Source organism: Phyllostomus discolor, chromosome 3 (assembly GCF_004126475.2).
Source record: "Phyllostomus discolor isolate MPI-MPIP mPhyDis1 chromosome 3, mPhyDis1.pri.v3, whole genome shotgun sequence".
In the NCBI taxonomy this organism is placed as follows: Eukaryota; Metazoa; Chordata; class Mammalia; order Chiroptera; family Phyllostomidae; genus Phyllostomus; species Phyllostomus discolor.
Genome location: NC_040905.2, coordinates 1,878,964 through 1,893,190, shown reverse-complemented (window position 1 = coordinate 1,893,190; position 14,227 = coordinate 1,878,964). Strand labels below are relative to the sequence as shown.

Genomic DNA, 14,227 nt, shown 5'->3' with positions numbered 1-14,227 from the left:
CCTCGGGTTAGCCTCTGCGCTAACCCTCCTCTGCCACTTCTGCCATCGGCCCTCGGCCCTCGGCCACCGCACTGTCCCCACCTGCAGTGGCCCCCGCTCAGGTCGTAGACCCGCGTTTACACTGTTTAACCCTTGTTCACGGCTGACTGGGGCCGACCCCCGTCTAGTGCAGCGGCTGGCACGCGAGCTCCCAAGGGCAGGGGTGCTCGCCTGTTCCGCTCATCAGCGTGTCCTCAGCGCTGAGCAGCAGCGGCTGCCCTGGGTCGGGCTCTCCGCACGTGCAGACGGAGTGGCGATCGCACCCCCTCCCCACCCTGCGCCCCTCGGCCATCTGACCCGAGCCCACAGGCAGCGCTCTCTTAGACCCACAGCTCGGGCTACGGACTCCCGCCAGCTTGGCCTCAGGCGCCTGGGTCGTGGCTGGAAGGCCCGCCAGCACCTCCACGTCATCCCGTCCCAAACTCACTCTTGTTCACCTTACACTGTCCCCTCCGTCTTCCCTCCTTCCTGCCACGCACTCAATCCCCGGGCCAGAGCCTGGGTCAGATTGGTGTTTATTCTCCTCCCTGGGCGCTCTAGTCCCCAGCGGGATCTGTCACACCCGACGCCAGCTCTCCATCCCCAGGACAGCTCACGTGCTGGGTCCCCTCTCCACGCCCCAGGTCCCTCTCAGTGGCCCCTACAGGCTCTCACCTCCGGTCACAGCACGCCCTGCATCCTGGGCCTCCGGCAAGGCCACCCACTCTCAGAACGCCCCTCCGCTTTCTGCCCCGCGCCCCCCACCCCACTCTTCCCTGCTATAGCCTGCCCACCCCTCGGGCCTCCTTCCACCCCATGTTAGAAACGGTCCCTTTCTCTTTTAACTCCCTTATTTATACCACCAGCACAGCACATACCGCATTCTGTCTTAGCACCTGGCACATATTAAACGTTCAGTAAGTGTAAACTGTTTATCATTAGAATACTTATCTTTCTAATCTGGGTGTAAACTTCTGGATGGAGAGTTCTCCAAAGAGGCCTCCCAGAGGGCACTGTGCCTGGTTTAGAGATGACAACTCACAGAGGCCTGGTACCCAGAAAGCTAGCCAACCCGATGATACCCAATTCATCAGGAAGCAGCTAGCACACAGTATCACGACGGCTTCCAAGAAAAGGAAAATATCATTCAAACCTCTAGTGAAAGCAGATACAAAACATATTCTACAGTCATTTACCAATAATAAATGACAAACATAGTGGTTACATTTTTTCACATTATAATTCCAAACTGTGCGTCTAGCTGTAGTGTTTCCTGTTTGGGGCTCAGCGAAATGAAGAACAGTTACTCTGTATCACTCTTACACATTCTGGGGGGAAGTGACTTTGCTTTAAAAGAATTATGAAGTTAGTAAAGTTCGTATAATTATAGAGCACACTTCTCAAAAGATACCCACAGTTTGCCAAACAGCAACAGAGACTCGTACCAGAAACCCTAAGCCCCAGGTCCCACCTGACTTCAAGGGAAGACATGAACTGACACCCCACCGCTGTCCCCATCACCCTACCTCTGATCCTCAGGCGACTAGAAGACAGACTATGGAAAAAGGACCTTACGGGCCACGCTCGGCCGCCGGGAGGCTCTCTGAGATGCCGAAAGTAAAACTGACTCCATGTACCGCTGTCTGCTCACGCACTCGCAGGTGTTGGTAACGGTGCCCACACCTGCGCCCAGCTCTGGGGGTGCAGAGCCAGGTACGGGGCTCCGCTCTGTCCTGAGGAGCCCTCACCCTGGGATGGGGAGGGGCACACGTCTATAGCAGGGCAGCGGGCAGTAAACGCTGGGAAAGGGGACAACGTGTGGTGGGGGGAAGGGGTGCAGGGAGCCCTCGGTTCTGGCTGAGGGATCCGGAAGGCGGTGGCCAGGAATGGCATCACGGGCCAGCTCTGCGCAGCCCCGCACGTCCGCTCCGTGGTCTCGCCGCCTCTGAGGCCCCCCACTCCTCTTCTTGGCCTGGATCCGAGCTGGGTGTCTGATTCTACACAGGCCCCCTGGGTCCTTCCGCACGATTCTAAAGTCTGAGCAGCTCTCGACACTCGCAGTTTCTCTCCCACGTACTTGGCGGCAAAACCCAGCCTAAACTGTGGACGGCTCTGGGTCCTTGTACTTTTCCTGCCACTTAGGGGACCCAGGCAATGACTGCACCTCCGCCCAGCACCCAGCCAGGCCCAGGGCCGCCATGGCTCCTCGCTGCTCTCACCCTGCAAACCCAGCGGGGCCTGTCGGCCGCAGACAGCACTGCCGCCCTCCAGTGAGGCCTGCCTCGTCCCTCCTCCCTGCCCCGCGCCGAGGTCACGGCCTTTGCAAATGGCCAACGGGAGCTCCACGCCCAGCCTCCACAGCAGGGCTAGTGGGACCCTCTCCAGTGGGTATGGGATCAAGTGGTTTCTGGCTTACATGCCCAGATGTCCCTGCACGGCCTACAGAAGCCCCCATCGTGGGTGCAGTGTAAGAGGGTGGCCAAGGCGTGGCCACTGCCGATCTCGTGATGCGACCGCGGGCATCCTGCCAGCCGTGCCCTGCAGACGCACGGCGGTGTGGCTCCCAGGCGGTGCCCGTCGGTCCCAGGCCCCTCGGCCTTCGCTCCAGCTCTCCCTCGGCCCCCAAACCCTTCCTCCTCCCATCCCAGTCTCTACCCCTGCCCATCCCCAGGCTTACTCGTCCTCAAGGTCTGACCTAGAACATTCCATCCTGCATCCTTCCCTCCCCCCGTTCCAGATGATGCTGACCCCTCCTCCTTCGTGTACTTCTGGACATGAACTTCATGACTCTGTGGCCAGCACACCGAGTCTCCTGAGTGCTGGGGCCACTGCTCATTCCCAGGTCCCGACACTGGATGTAGCACACAGTAGGTATTCAAGAAAAGCAGGCTGAATGGACCATCTTCCTGGCTGTCCCAGATGACGGCTCCGCCTGGCCAGCTCCTCCATGACAGCCGCTCCTCCCCTGCCTTCTGTCCCCTGTGCCCTTGCTCCTGCTCCACTCCCAGGGGGAAAGGGCCAGTGTTGGGGGGGGGGGGAGGTGACAGAAGCTCCAGGGGCCCTTGGCATTTGGGGGCCGGAGGAGTCATCCCTGGCCTGTGCCCAGCAGAAGTCGGGAACACGCTGCCTTCCCGGGGGGACAACCGCACACTGCCGGGTGTCCCTGAGGGGGCACCAGGGCCCAGGCTGGCGTTTCTGGGCCGTCTCCGGGAACAGCGCCGCCCCGCTGGTCAGGGTCCCTGCACCCACTGCCTCCGGTGACAACGCAGAGGGAAGAGGACATGGACTCCATCAGTTGTGGGGCTCAGGGACGGTGTGACAGGCACACATAGGCACGGTGACACTTCACGGGACGTGACCCTCAAGGGGCCTCCGCGGAACCCGTGGTTATGGGAGCCAAATTCAGGTGTGAGGTCAGTCTGCAGTGACAGGTTCCTGAGCGCGGCTCACTGGGTGGCACGGCACGACCCCGCCGAGGGAGGCAGGGTGCGGCAGCTGAACATCACCGGAGCCCCGCAGACCTGCTCTGGAGGGCAGACAGCCTACAATGCAAGGACGCGGACGGAAGCACCGAACCTCACCAGGAGGAGAGGGGAGGGCACCCCAAAAACAGACAGGCCGAGAGACCGCCCGGGGGCGGGGGGGACGGGGGAGGCGTGGGCACCCACCTGTGGTCGACACGACGTGCTCGGGGCTCTCGCTGCACAGCTTGGACAGCAGGCTGGTCTTGCCGGAGCCCGAGAGCCCTATGCACACCAGGTCATACTCCGGCCGTGCGGGTGGCGGTCCCTTGCAGCACAGTGCTCGGAAACACTGCCGAGAGAGGGGAAGGGGGCTTCGTGAGAACACAGGCACAGAGCTCGGCAACAGTCAGTGCGTATCCAGAAGCAGTTAAATAACCCACCGCTCAGCAGGAGGCGAGGGAGGTCGCTTCAGAGCAGGGAAACCAGAGCAGAGAACGTAGCCCGAGATCGGTCACCGCCCCCAGGAGGGACGCAGGTGCAGACTCCCCAGCCCCCTGCAGCAGGCGGGCTTCCAGGGGGCACCATCGGGACCCCGCTTCCCTGCCCCAAACGCACACCCTGAACGGGCAGTGAGGGGTCAGGCAGGCCACTCCAAAAGCGCTCTCAAGGGGGTGGGCCTGCTCTCCAGAACCCCCGAGTCCCAACTGTCAAAGCCATCAGAGCACTCGGCGGAAGTGTCCCAGGTCACAGCTGGCAGGGGGACAGGGGACTGGGGCCCGGGTGGGGCCTGGGAGACAGTGCCACAGAGACGACACTGCGACCGGAGCAGGCGAGGGCTGACGAGAGGCTGCAGAGTGGAGCCCCCGTCGCACGGGCTCGGCATCCCGAACGTGGGCACCGCGCTGCGGGGAACGGAAGGGAAACCGAGCTCCGGGAACCGCACGTGTGGGCGTCCCGAGGCGGAGGGCTGTGACCCTGCAGCGCACCGGTCAGGAAACTGCTCCGTGTGCACGCGCAGGGAGCGTGACAAAGCACCGTGGTAAAGTGTCAGTGGTGACGGGTGACGCCCAGGAAACCGCTGACGGGCACACTCCCTGTGCTGGCCCGACAGCCCTTTGATTTTATTTCAAAACAGGATCCTTTCAAAATCACTCCCTGGAGCCCCCCGGCCAGCGCTGCCGGCCGACCCTTGTCAGCCTCGGTCTGTGGCCCGTCACGGGGCCAGCCGGCCCTGCGGGAGGCGAAGGCGAGGACATCTGGGACCCTGGAGATCACTCACGCCGTTTCTGGTCTTTCCAGGAGCCTGACACCCCTTCCCTAGGGGGCGGCGGTTGTCAGTCCAGACCCACCCTACACCAAACTCTCATCCTGGGTGGTTCTACAGAGAGAGACAGGGAGGCCGGGCAGGATGGACAGACGGACGTCTGGTCGCCCAGAGACCACAAGGAGTGGCTGCTAGGAAGCCTGGGCTGACTCTCCTTCCTCAGGCTGAGCCTGACACCCGACTGCTGCCCTGCCTTCGAGAACCAGCTTCGCCATCTCTCCCTGCCATCCCGCGGCGTCTCCCCAGTCCCCACAGGCACGCTGGGTCCACACCGGCACTGCCAGGCCTCTGGCGTCCTTGCGCACATCTGCAGCCCAGGCACCGGCCGCCTGGACGCCATCCGCACGCTCCCACGGGCCCGGGCCGTCCGCTCCTGCTCTCGCCCTTCCCCACGAGCACCCCGCACCCCAAGGTCACTCAGGAAACCTGATCACAGGCGCCTGGCCCTGATCCACAGCGTCCCCCACTCGTGGGCCGAGCCCTGACCCCTGTCTGCAAGGCCCTCCAGCCTCGCCCCGCCCCCAGCCGCACTGAGCCTCTCGCACCCACGTCTCTCCAACACGCGCGGGTGCTGCTGCCCCCAGCTTCGGCAGAGCGACGCCCTCCTCGGGGTTCAGGTCCGGCTCAGGCACCCCGTCCTCGGGGCTGCCTGCGCCCATCCCAAGAGGGCGTTAGCATTGGTGTCCAACTGCCCCCGCACGTCTAGGAGTTCTGCACACAGACTCCGCCGTCTCTCATTCCTCATCAGACTGTGCGTCCACCCTCACCTCGGCGTCCCTGTCCCCAGGGCTGGGGACGCACCCTCAACAAGTCACCGTGGAACGAGAACCAACAGCAACAAAGTTTCACGTAAGGAAAAAAGAAGAAGCGCGGGACTAGGGGGAGGCTCAGCCTGTGCTCGCCGGGCTCCGAGCTGAGGGTGTCGAAACAGGAGAAACCCCGCGCTCTCCTTCCCGCGTCGCCGCAGCGCCGGCCGCCAGCTGGGTTCCCAGAACGGGGTGTTGGTGCACAGACCCTTTTATCCACATCACGGGGCCGCGTTCTGTCTCTGCCTCCCTTCCCCTCGGCTTCCAAGAGGCTCTGCCTGCTTCTGGTAAACAACTCTGCTCTAATCCATGCTCTTCGCAGACGGATTAAACTCTGCCCACATGTCCTCAGCGCGTCCCAGCCCGAGGGGTCCCGATGGCGTCTGTCTGCCTCCATGCGGCCACCCTCCTCGGCCTCGCTGCACTTCAGGCCGCCACCCCGCCCCCACCCCCCGCAAGACCAAGGGCTGCGGCTGGGGGTGCACTCTGGGTGCGGCCACTTCGCATGCAGCCGACCTCCCGCGGGCTCCCCTTCCCAGAGGGGAAGCCCGTCTCCAGGCCTGGTGGGGGTATTCTGAAGAGATGCATGTGTGTGCATTGTGTGTGCTTGTGTGTTGTGGGTATGCATGCAGGTTCGGTGTGTTTTGCATGTGCATGCATGGTGTATATATGTTACATGTACATGGGTATGTGCTGTGGGTACATCCTTGTGTGTGTGATGTATGGCATGTGCTGTGTGTGCGTGTAAAGTATGTACATACGTTGCATGTGTGTGCACATATGATGATGCATGTTTTCCCTTGAACACAACCACAGCAGGCAGCAGCTCGCAGAGGAGCGCCCCACCAGACCGAACTGCGACAGGCCACCCCACCCGCCGCGTCCCACCTGGGCTGTGCTTTCTCTGCCTGGGCTGCTTTGACCTCAGCTGGGGGGAGGGGAGCCCCACTCTGTGGTCACCCCCATCCTTGCTCCGAGCCTCTGCCAGAACTCCCCCGGACTGCCCGCACCCGCCCCAAACCCAACTCTCATCAATCTCGAACACAGATGATGACGGCACCACCCGGCGGAGAGCGTCCTCGTGCCAGTATGACTCAGCAGCTTGGCCAAACGTCCCCGGACTCCGTCTTCCCGCTCTTTCTAAAACCCAGAGTGTGCGAACCTCGCAGGCAAGCCCGGCACTGTCCGCACTGCCCATCTGCATGCTCTAGGGCACCCGAGACACTGCCACCACACAAGCCACCGGCAGTGACGTTCCCCTCCGCTCTCTCTGTCTCTGTCTCCGTCGTCTGCCCCCACGGCCCCCTCACACAGAGGCCGGGAGCGCCTGCCACCATGTGTCCCCCCGCCCCAGTCTCTCTCCAGAATCGCAGGACCCGCACTTCCAACCGTTCCGGGAGAGCCAAGCCAAATCAGAACAAAACAAAAGCCTCCCCCGACCCTGCCCCACAAAACACAGCATTTGGAAATAAAGCATTGGGGACACAGAGAGCCTCAACTCAGGGTTGGAGTAACAAGTATTACAAGGCAGAATCTTTGAATGTTGATGTGAATAAATAAACCCTACAGTTAAATAGAAATAGTATCCGATTTTGTGCCAATTAAAAAAAGGCTTTTAAGAATATGTTATTTCGAACGGGGGACATATCGCCCACAGTTTTTGAATCCATTCCTACAAACTCTTATGTTTTCCCCTGTGTTTCGTTTTAAAACTTAATGAAGCTGCGGATCTCGTAGTCAATTTCCTTGAAATGACTCGTCTGGGCCCCGAGCCCGCACCGCACCGGAGTCCATTGTGTCTGCCTCCCGGGCAGCCCCCCATTGTGAGGAGCGCGCCCCTTTCACTGCGCACAATGCCGAGCACAATGCTGTCGGCAGGCCTGACGGCGAGTGGCGAGCCCGGGCCGCATTCCCAGGCCAGACACTGGGGCATTGTGCACCCCGCTCGGGCCCTCAGCCCTGCACGCTCCCGTCTCCTCGCGGTTAACCGGTCACGCCTCACGGTCCCCACCGCTTCCCTGCGGCAGGAGGACGCCGGGGGTGTTGGTGGTGCAATGCACGGTGCTCGGTGCAGGCAAACACCAGTGCATCGCAAGGCTGATCTTCCTGAGGGAGTGCAGGTGACAGTTAGCTTCCTCGGGCACAGGGGGGCCTGGCAGCCCACCCACCGCACAGAGCACGGCGCAGCCCAGACTGTGGCCCCTTCCCCCGTCAGTGCACGGCGGCCCCCAGGTGCTCCAGCCCACGCGGGTCCGGCCTCAGACACAGAAGACACGAGACCCTTGGCCCTGACGTGCAGCAGGGAGCAGAGGCCGGGGCGTCTGCGCTGCAGCCCCTGCGCCCGGGGCGGGGCAGTCAAGGCCGCGGTCTCTGTGACCCGGATGGCTCTGTCCACGGGTCTCCCCACCTGGGCGTCCTATGGACTCGCTCCTTTGCAAACCAACACAGGGCCTCTCTCCCCCTGCGTCAGGGCACACCCAGGGCGTCTCCCCTGAGCAGGCGTCCACAAGCTGCCGCTGCCGCCCCCGCGGGAGGGGACTGACGCGCGGGTGTGAAGGGCCAGGACCAGGAGCCTCTGTGTCCAAGACCTTGCACAAATCGTATCTTCAGCTGAAAGGTGCACTGGCTAAAAAGCATAAGCAAAAACCTCGGGACATTTGCTTAAAGGAGAGTGAACACGTGCATTAGGGGGAAATAAGCTACAGGTCAAAGTGCAAGGGTACGAGGAGGCCACCACTTCAGCCTGGTGGCCTGGCACCAAGGCAGCAAGACGGTCTTAAAACGTCCCCGTTTCTGCTGGGGACGGAGCCCTGTCACAGCAGGTTCTCCGTGAAGAACCGCTCGGCAAATTGACCCTGTAAAGCACTAATTAAGCACTTAATTGGGTGTCTCGATTCCCTCCACATCTGCACCTTAATGAGTCTGGCTCCTTCCAAACCACGCCCCAGTCCCTCCGCCCGTCTGAGCCTCCACGCTCCCGGGCTGGCGGGTGCTGAGAGGCCCTCGGAGGCCCCGGGCTGTCTCTCCTCCCTGCTCGGGGGGCTCCCGCTCTGGGCGGTCTTCTGCAGGCCCCCGGAGACAGACGGCACGCCCTCGCTCCGCTCCCGGCCCTTGGCACAGTCTCCAGCCCTGCCGTCAACCCTGTGCCACTCGTATTGTTTCTCTGGCTGTAGAAATTACTTGCTGATAGAATTTCACACACGGACCCCCCAACACATTCATCCTCGGTGCCAAGACCGGTTTACAAGCCTAATTCTACAGCTCCCCGGGGCGGCCGGGCAACACCGGGGAGCAGACGTGTCCTGAGAAGCCTCAGAGTCTCACTCACAACCCGCAGCCCCGGCCCAGGCGCTGGCACCGCCTGCATCACCCGCCACCATCCCGGGTGGCTGGATCCTCGCCTTCAGGGACACGGCATTCGCATCATGACTGTATGATTTCATTCTGAGCAGAAGTTCAGTTCGACCAGAGCTCCGTCTAGTTGCTGGAAACCTCTCTCCAGTCGGTGAGCTTCGGGGGACCCACAGCCATGCCGTCACCACCCGGGGCCCCCACTCTCCCATCCTCACTTCCATACAGGTCTCTGCAGACCAGTCCAGGGTTCCCGAGGGCAGGTCACGGGGCCCCCTGTGGGGCCCGAGGGGGGCGCTCCATAAACATGAGTCAGGCTGCCGCCGCCTCAACAGGTCGGGACTCCGAAGCAGGAGAAGACGCCCCAGAACCTGCGGCGGATCTGTCCCTTAAGTCCTCGGGCCTCCAAACCAAAAGCAGGCCCTTGTGCTTGGTGGCCTCCCCAGCTCTCACAGGAGAAGCAGTTCTGAAATGGCCAACTCCCAGGCAGGCTTGCTACCACCACGCAGGTCCGTAGACAAAACGTCGGGCAGTCTGCAGACAGTTAGAGGCACGGGATTCTAAGTGCTTCCCCGTCTGCCCTCAGCACATGGTCTGTGTGTGGAGGCTGCAACCACGCGAGCTACGGGGCTAGTGAGAGCCGCCGGCTCCGCGCTGGCAAAGGCCGGGGGACGAGGGGCGGGGGTGGGGACAACTTTAAGAAGGCCAAAGGCAGCTCCTGGGGTCCCAGGCCAGCCAGCGGCAGCTCGAGTATGCAAGCGCATGGACTCCCCCGGACAACCCAGACAGCACAGTTATCGTGGTTCCGACTTGCAGATGAGGAGACTGGGGCCCACGGGGGTGGAGGAAGTTGTAGGCGGAGCCAGGGTCTGAACCGTGGCTGCGGCCCAAGCCGTTTGCTGGGTCCCGGAAGCCTAAGGCCCTGGGTGACACCTGGCAGTGTGGCATGTGGGGGACGCCAGGTGCATTTCCACGGGGGCAGCGGACGGGTAGGAGGAAGACACGCCCGAGAGCTGGGCCAACTCAGGTCCCCTCTGGGCCCTGCCACCCCCGTGTCTGCAATCAGGGGTCCGAGCTCCAGACGTGGGGTGTGTTGGCTGTTTGGGGGACAGCGTGTTCAGTAAGTGTGCCTGCGTAACGGGGCAGACGGACACCTGGTGGACGCCAGTGTGGGCCAGCGTCGGGGTCGGGGTCACAGGACACACGGGGCAGGCTGACAGCTGCCACCCCCCACCCCCCAACCCCCAGCACAGGTGAGAGTCCAGGTCCCCGCTGAGTTAGGGAGGGCGGCGGAGGCGAGGGACCGGCTCGGAGAGGCCGGGGCTGGGCCGTGCTGCGGGCTCCCCTTTCCCTCACGCACTTCTTCCCTTCAGCACCCCCCGCCCCCCCGTCCCCTGGAAAGGAGGAGGCTCGGCTGTGGAGGGAAGCCCCGCAGGCCGGCTGCAGAGAGGGCTGGCTCTACGCACGGTGGGAGGGGAAAAATTCTCTAAAGAAACAGCCCTCAAATTCCCCCCTTGCAATAAGTTACATTGCCATAAAGGACATAAACAAGCAAGTCCCACACCAAACAAAACATGGGGCGGGGGAGCAGGAAAGCAGGCGTGGGGGGAAGCTGGGTTGTGCAGAGATGCCTGCGAGGGAGCGGCCCGCCGGGAGAGCACGGTCCCTGGGCTGGCGCTTCCTGTCCCGCCGCAGGAAGAAGAGAGGGTCTCACGCAGGCCCCGCTGCCCGGGAGAAAACGAGGGGCTCGCAAGCAGGTGACAAGCGTCTAAGTTCAAAGCGGCTCCTCCGGCCCCAGGCACAGGGAGCAGGAGACAAGGTGCCCGGAGCAGCAGGAGACCCCGTCTCCCAAGAGAGACCCACTCTCTGAGGTGAACACCCCCTCAACCCTAGCGAGAACAACAATCACTGTTTTCACAGGAGAAGGGTCCAGCCTCCCAGCCTCCCGGCCTCTCAGCCTGCGGCCGCCTCACTGAGGAAGGCTTCAGCCCCGAACTGTCCCAGGCTGAGGCTGCTGGCCAATACGGCACACTGCCTGGGGACACAAAGTCTGTCCTGGCCTTACCCTTCGTGTTTCTCAATCCGCATTCCTTTTTGGGGTGAAATACTCCATTATTTCTGCTTTGTTCTGGGCTGTCTCCTGTCTCTGTCCCTATTAGCTCAGGACAACAAAAGAAACCAACAGAAGCAGGGGATTGCATGCTTGGCAGCGAGAGAGCCGCTGGCCTCCCGGCTCTGCAGAGGGGTGGACATCCCAGGCGGGGACGGAGAGAGAGAGCCGCTGAGCTGAGCCAGCCCGGGCCCACGTGGCTCCCAGGCCGAGCTCAGCCCTCTCGGCCAGGCCAGTGGTGGTCACGAGTCCCGGTTTGAAAGGACACGGCGTGTCGCTGGTCATGACACTTAAAGAGCCCCTAACCCGAGATTCTCATATATATGCTCCCAGCTACCCAAAATGTCAGGTCGTCTCATGTTGGAAATAGATCAGGAAGATGAGTTTGGGTTTTGTTTTGTTTTGATTTTTAACTAAGAAACTCAGAAAGGAAGCTAAGTAGAAAATACATGTCTTCTTTTTTTGGATGGAATGCTTCTCTTACTGTGGCCAGGAGGCACAGCTGAGTTTTGAGCATCAACTTTTGTCCTGACAGGGTTACCCGACGAAACCAGCAGGGACCCCGCGGGCGCGGCCGCCTGCCAGGGAACCACGCTTGGCGTGAGTCTGTGTGTTTGTGTTTGTTTTCACACACACGCTCACGGCGGGGCTTCACCTGAGTCCCCCTCAGACCGCGTACGACTCTTCTGACAAGGGAAGAAGTAGAGATTTAGCTGAAAGCTAAAGAGAGATTAATACCTTTTTTGTAAAAGTTCTCTCGTGGTCGTTACCGGAACAGGATGTTTCTAAGCAGAAAGCAGGACATCGAGGTGCACCAGCACTCTCAACGCCCCTCAGCAATATCCCTGTGCTTTGTGCACCCGGGGCGCGTCAGGGTCTCGCAGGGGAGCTCGGGCCACCGGCAGGCCTCCGGGCAGGGCTAGGCGTCCCCGAGAAGCCCCAGGGAAGGTCCCACAGAGCGGGTCCTGTCTGCACTTGGTGCTTTGGAGCCGGGGAAAAGGAGCTTGGTGGCAGAGGAGAGGGAAGAAAATGAAACCACCATTGTCTTCCTTGCCGTTCCCACCCCGGAACCCTCTCCGCACGCGGGAAGCGGCAGCGCATCCTCCCTGGACCATCGGCAGGCTCCACACAACGGTCCTCAGTCCCACGTGCAGGATCCGCCACCAGCTCCTGGACGCCGGTCCCACTCGGTCCCAGCCGTCTCCCTGTCCCCTCCGGCCGTCAGCCTTTGTCTGGGGTGTCACCGCTGTCTCCTGCTCTGAGCACTGTCTGCCCCGCTAGCGGGGCCCTCCCTGTGGGCCTCATCCAACTCCGACTCCTTCTCCAAAGTGCTGACCATGTAGGACCTGGGCCTTCCTGCACTTCCGGTCTCCAAAGGTCGTCACCGGATCGCAGGAGACAATGTTTGCGATCTCTGCAGAGCGCCTACCGCCGAGTGTGACACGCAGAACAAGGCCAGATCGTTGTTGTTTTGTGTCCGCCCACCCTGCCGTGGCGCCCGCCGATCACGCGCAGTCCTCGATCCAGCGTGTCCCCGCTCCCATCCTCAGAGGGCCCGGCCACCTGCCTCTACCACCTGCCCCTGCCACGCCCCCTCCACTGGCCCCCAGCCATCCTCCCGTATTCGGCTTCCTTCCGGGACCCCCAGTCTGATCTGCGTGCCCTTCACCAAACACCCCCCATTGCCACCTTTCCCAGTCCGCTGCCAGGATGCCCCTCCTGCTGTCCAGTGCGGCTGACTCAAAGACCGAGCCACCCCTGGACCCGGAGCACCTGGGTGAACACTACTTCTCCCTCCTCCCGCACCCCCCGAGTGTCTGACCCCCCGCCCCCGCCAGGGGTGCTGCCGGGAGATGGAGCACGCGGCCCTGACCACATGCGTGGTGGTCAGACCAGCCTCAACTCGAGCCCCTCGGCTGCCTGAGGAGAGGCCAGCTCACTGATGCGGTTCCCGATGTGGGAAACGAGAGTGATCTCGTGGGGTGCAGGAGCGGCGTGTGGGCACTGCACGCTGCCGCTGGCCCCACCCAGTGCCGTCATCGGGAGGTCCATTGTCTTCGTCCCGGTTCACACTGGATGTCTGAGACCATCAGTCAGGGTTCCTCTCGCAGAGGACAATGGAGATATTTCAGGGCCTGGAGTTACTGTACTGCCCCTTCGCTAGAGACCTGAGATGACACACCGAGTGCTGGCGGCAGCGGCGGACCTGCAGACCGCCCCTCTCACCCGCTGCGAGGAGAGCGACTGCAAGGGTCACGGCGAGTCGTGGGCCCGTCACGGGCTCTGTTTCTCCCCCTGCCCCCCCCCCCGCCCCCGAGAGGACAGCCAGCCCATCTCCACAGCTCAGTCCCTTCTCTCTGATTACGAATCTCCTCCCTGGCCCGCGCGGACCTAGACAAAGCATCGCGGGGGGGGGGGGGCCTACATGTAGTCCCCGCGCCCGCGCGGATCACAGGATCACGCTGCTGTCCCTGCTGGCACAGACAAATGTGGCCTGCGGCTGGCGGGCGCTGCCAGCCGACCCCGAGCACGAGACGCTGACGCCTCACACCTCGGCGCCCGTGCCAGACAGCGTCTGCCGGCAGGGCCCGGACCGTGACCGTGACGGGGGAGGCGGGGCGGGGTGGGGGGTGGCGCACAGCTGGGCGCCTCGCACCCACAGCTGCGCGGGCAGCTGCAGCCCCGCCAGCCTTCTTCTCACTTCCGAGGCTGCGACTCCTCTGCGGGAGCTATTTAAAGGCGCGTTTCAGCCGCGGAGCGCGCCCCAGCGGCTGCCAGACTGCGCCCGCGGAGGCTGTGCGCGCAGACTCGGGCGGCTCTTCCCGGCAGCTCCGGGAGACAGCGCCCCCTCCCTTCAGCGCCCCCCACGCGCCGGGAACCGGACACCGGTGCAAACAGCCCCTGTCCCCCCAGAGATGAAAAGTAGCACGTAGATTCCACGTGCATTATCAATGCTTTTACACTGGCTGTATCTTACTCCCGGGAATTACTGACACAGGCATGGACGCCTTGAACTGTGTCCTGTGTATGACATGCACAACACAGGGGCCCCGAACAGGTTGGCGAAGATGCTGGGGGGACCCCATGGGCCTGACATGTAACTGGGGTCTTCCTAGGAAGCAGTCTGAACAGCAACAAGGTTTTTTTTTGGGGG

General features: G+C 62.4%; 1 protein-coding gene across 1 annotated transcript in view; it reads right to left on the bottom strand.

Annotated features, from left to right (window-relative positions):
• ARL15 (ADP ribosylation factor like GTPase 15) overlaps positions 1 to 14,227 on the bottom strand; it is a 281,488-nt gene that overhangs the window by 187,815 nt on the left and 79,446 nt on the right. The window contains exon 2 of the mRNA XM_028519713.2: positions 3,687 to 3,831. Within this exon, the coding sequence (XP_028375514.1) occupies positions 3,687 to 3,831 (145 nt within the window). The remainder of the gene's footprint in view (positions 1 to 3,686; positions 3,832 to 14,227) is intronic.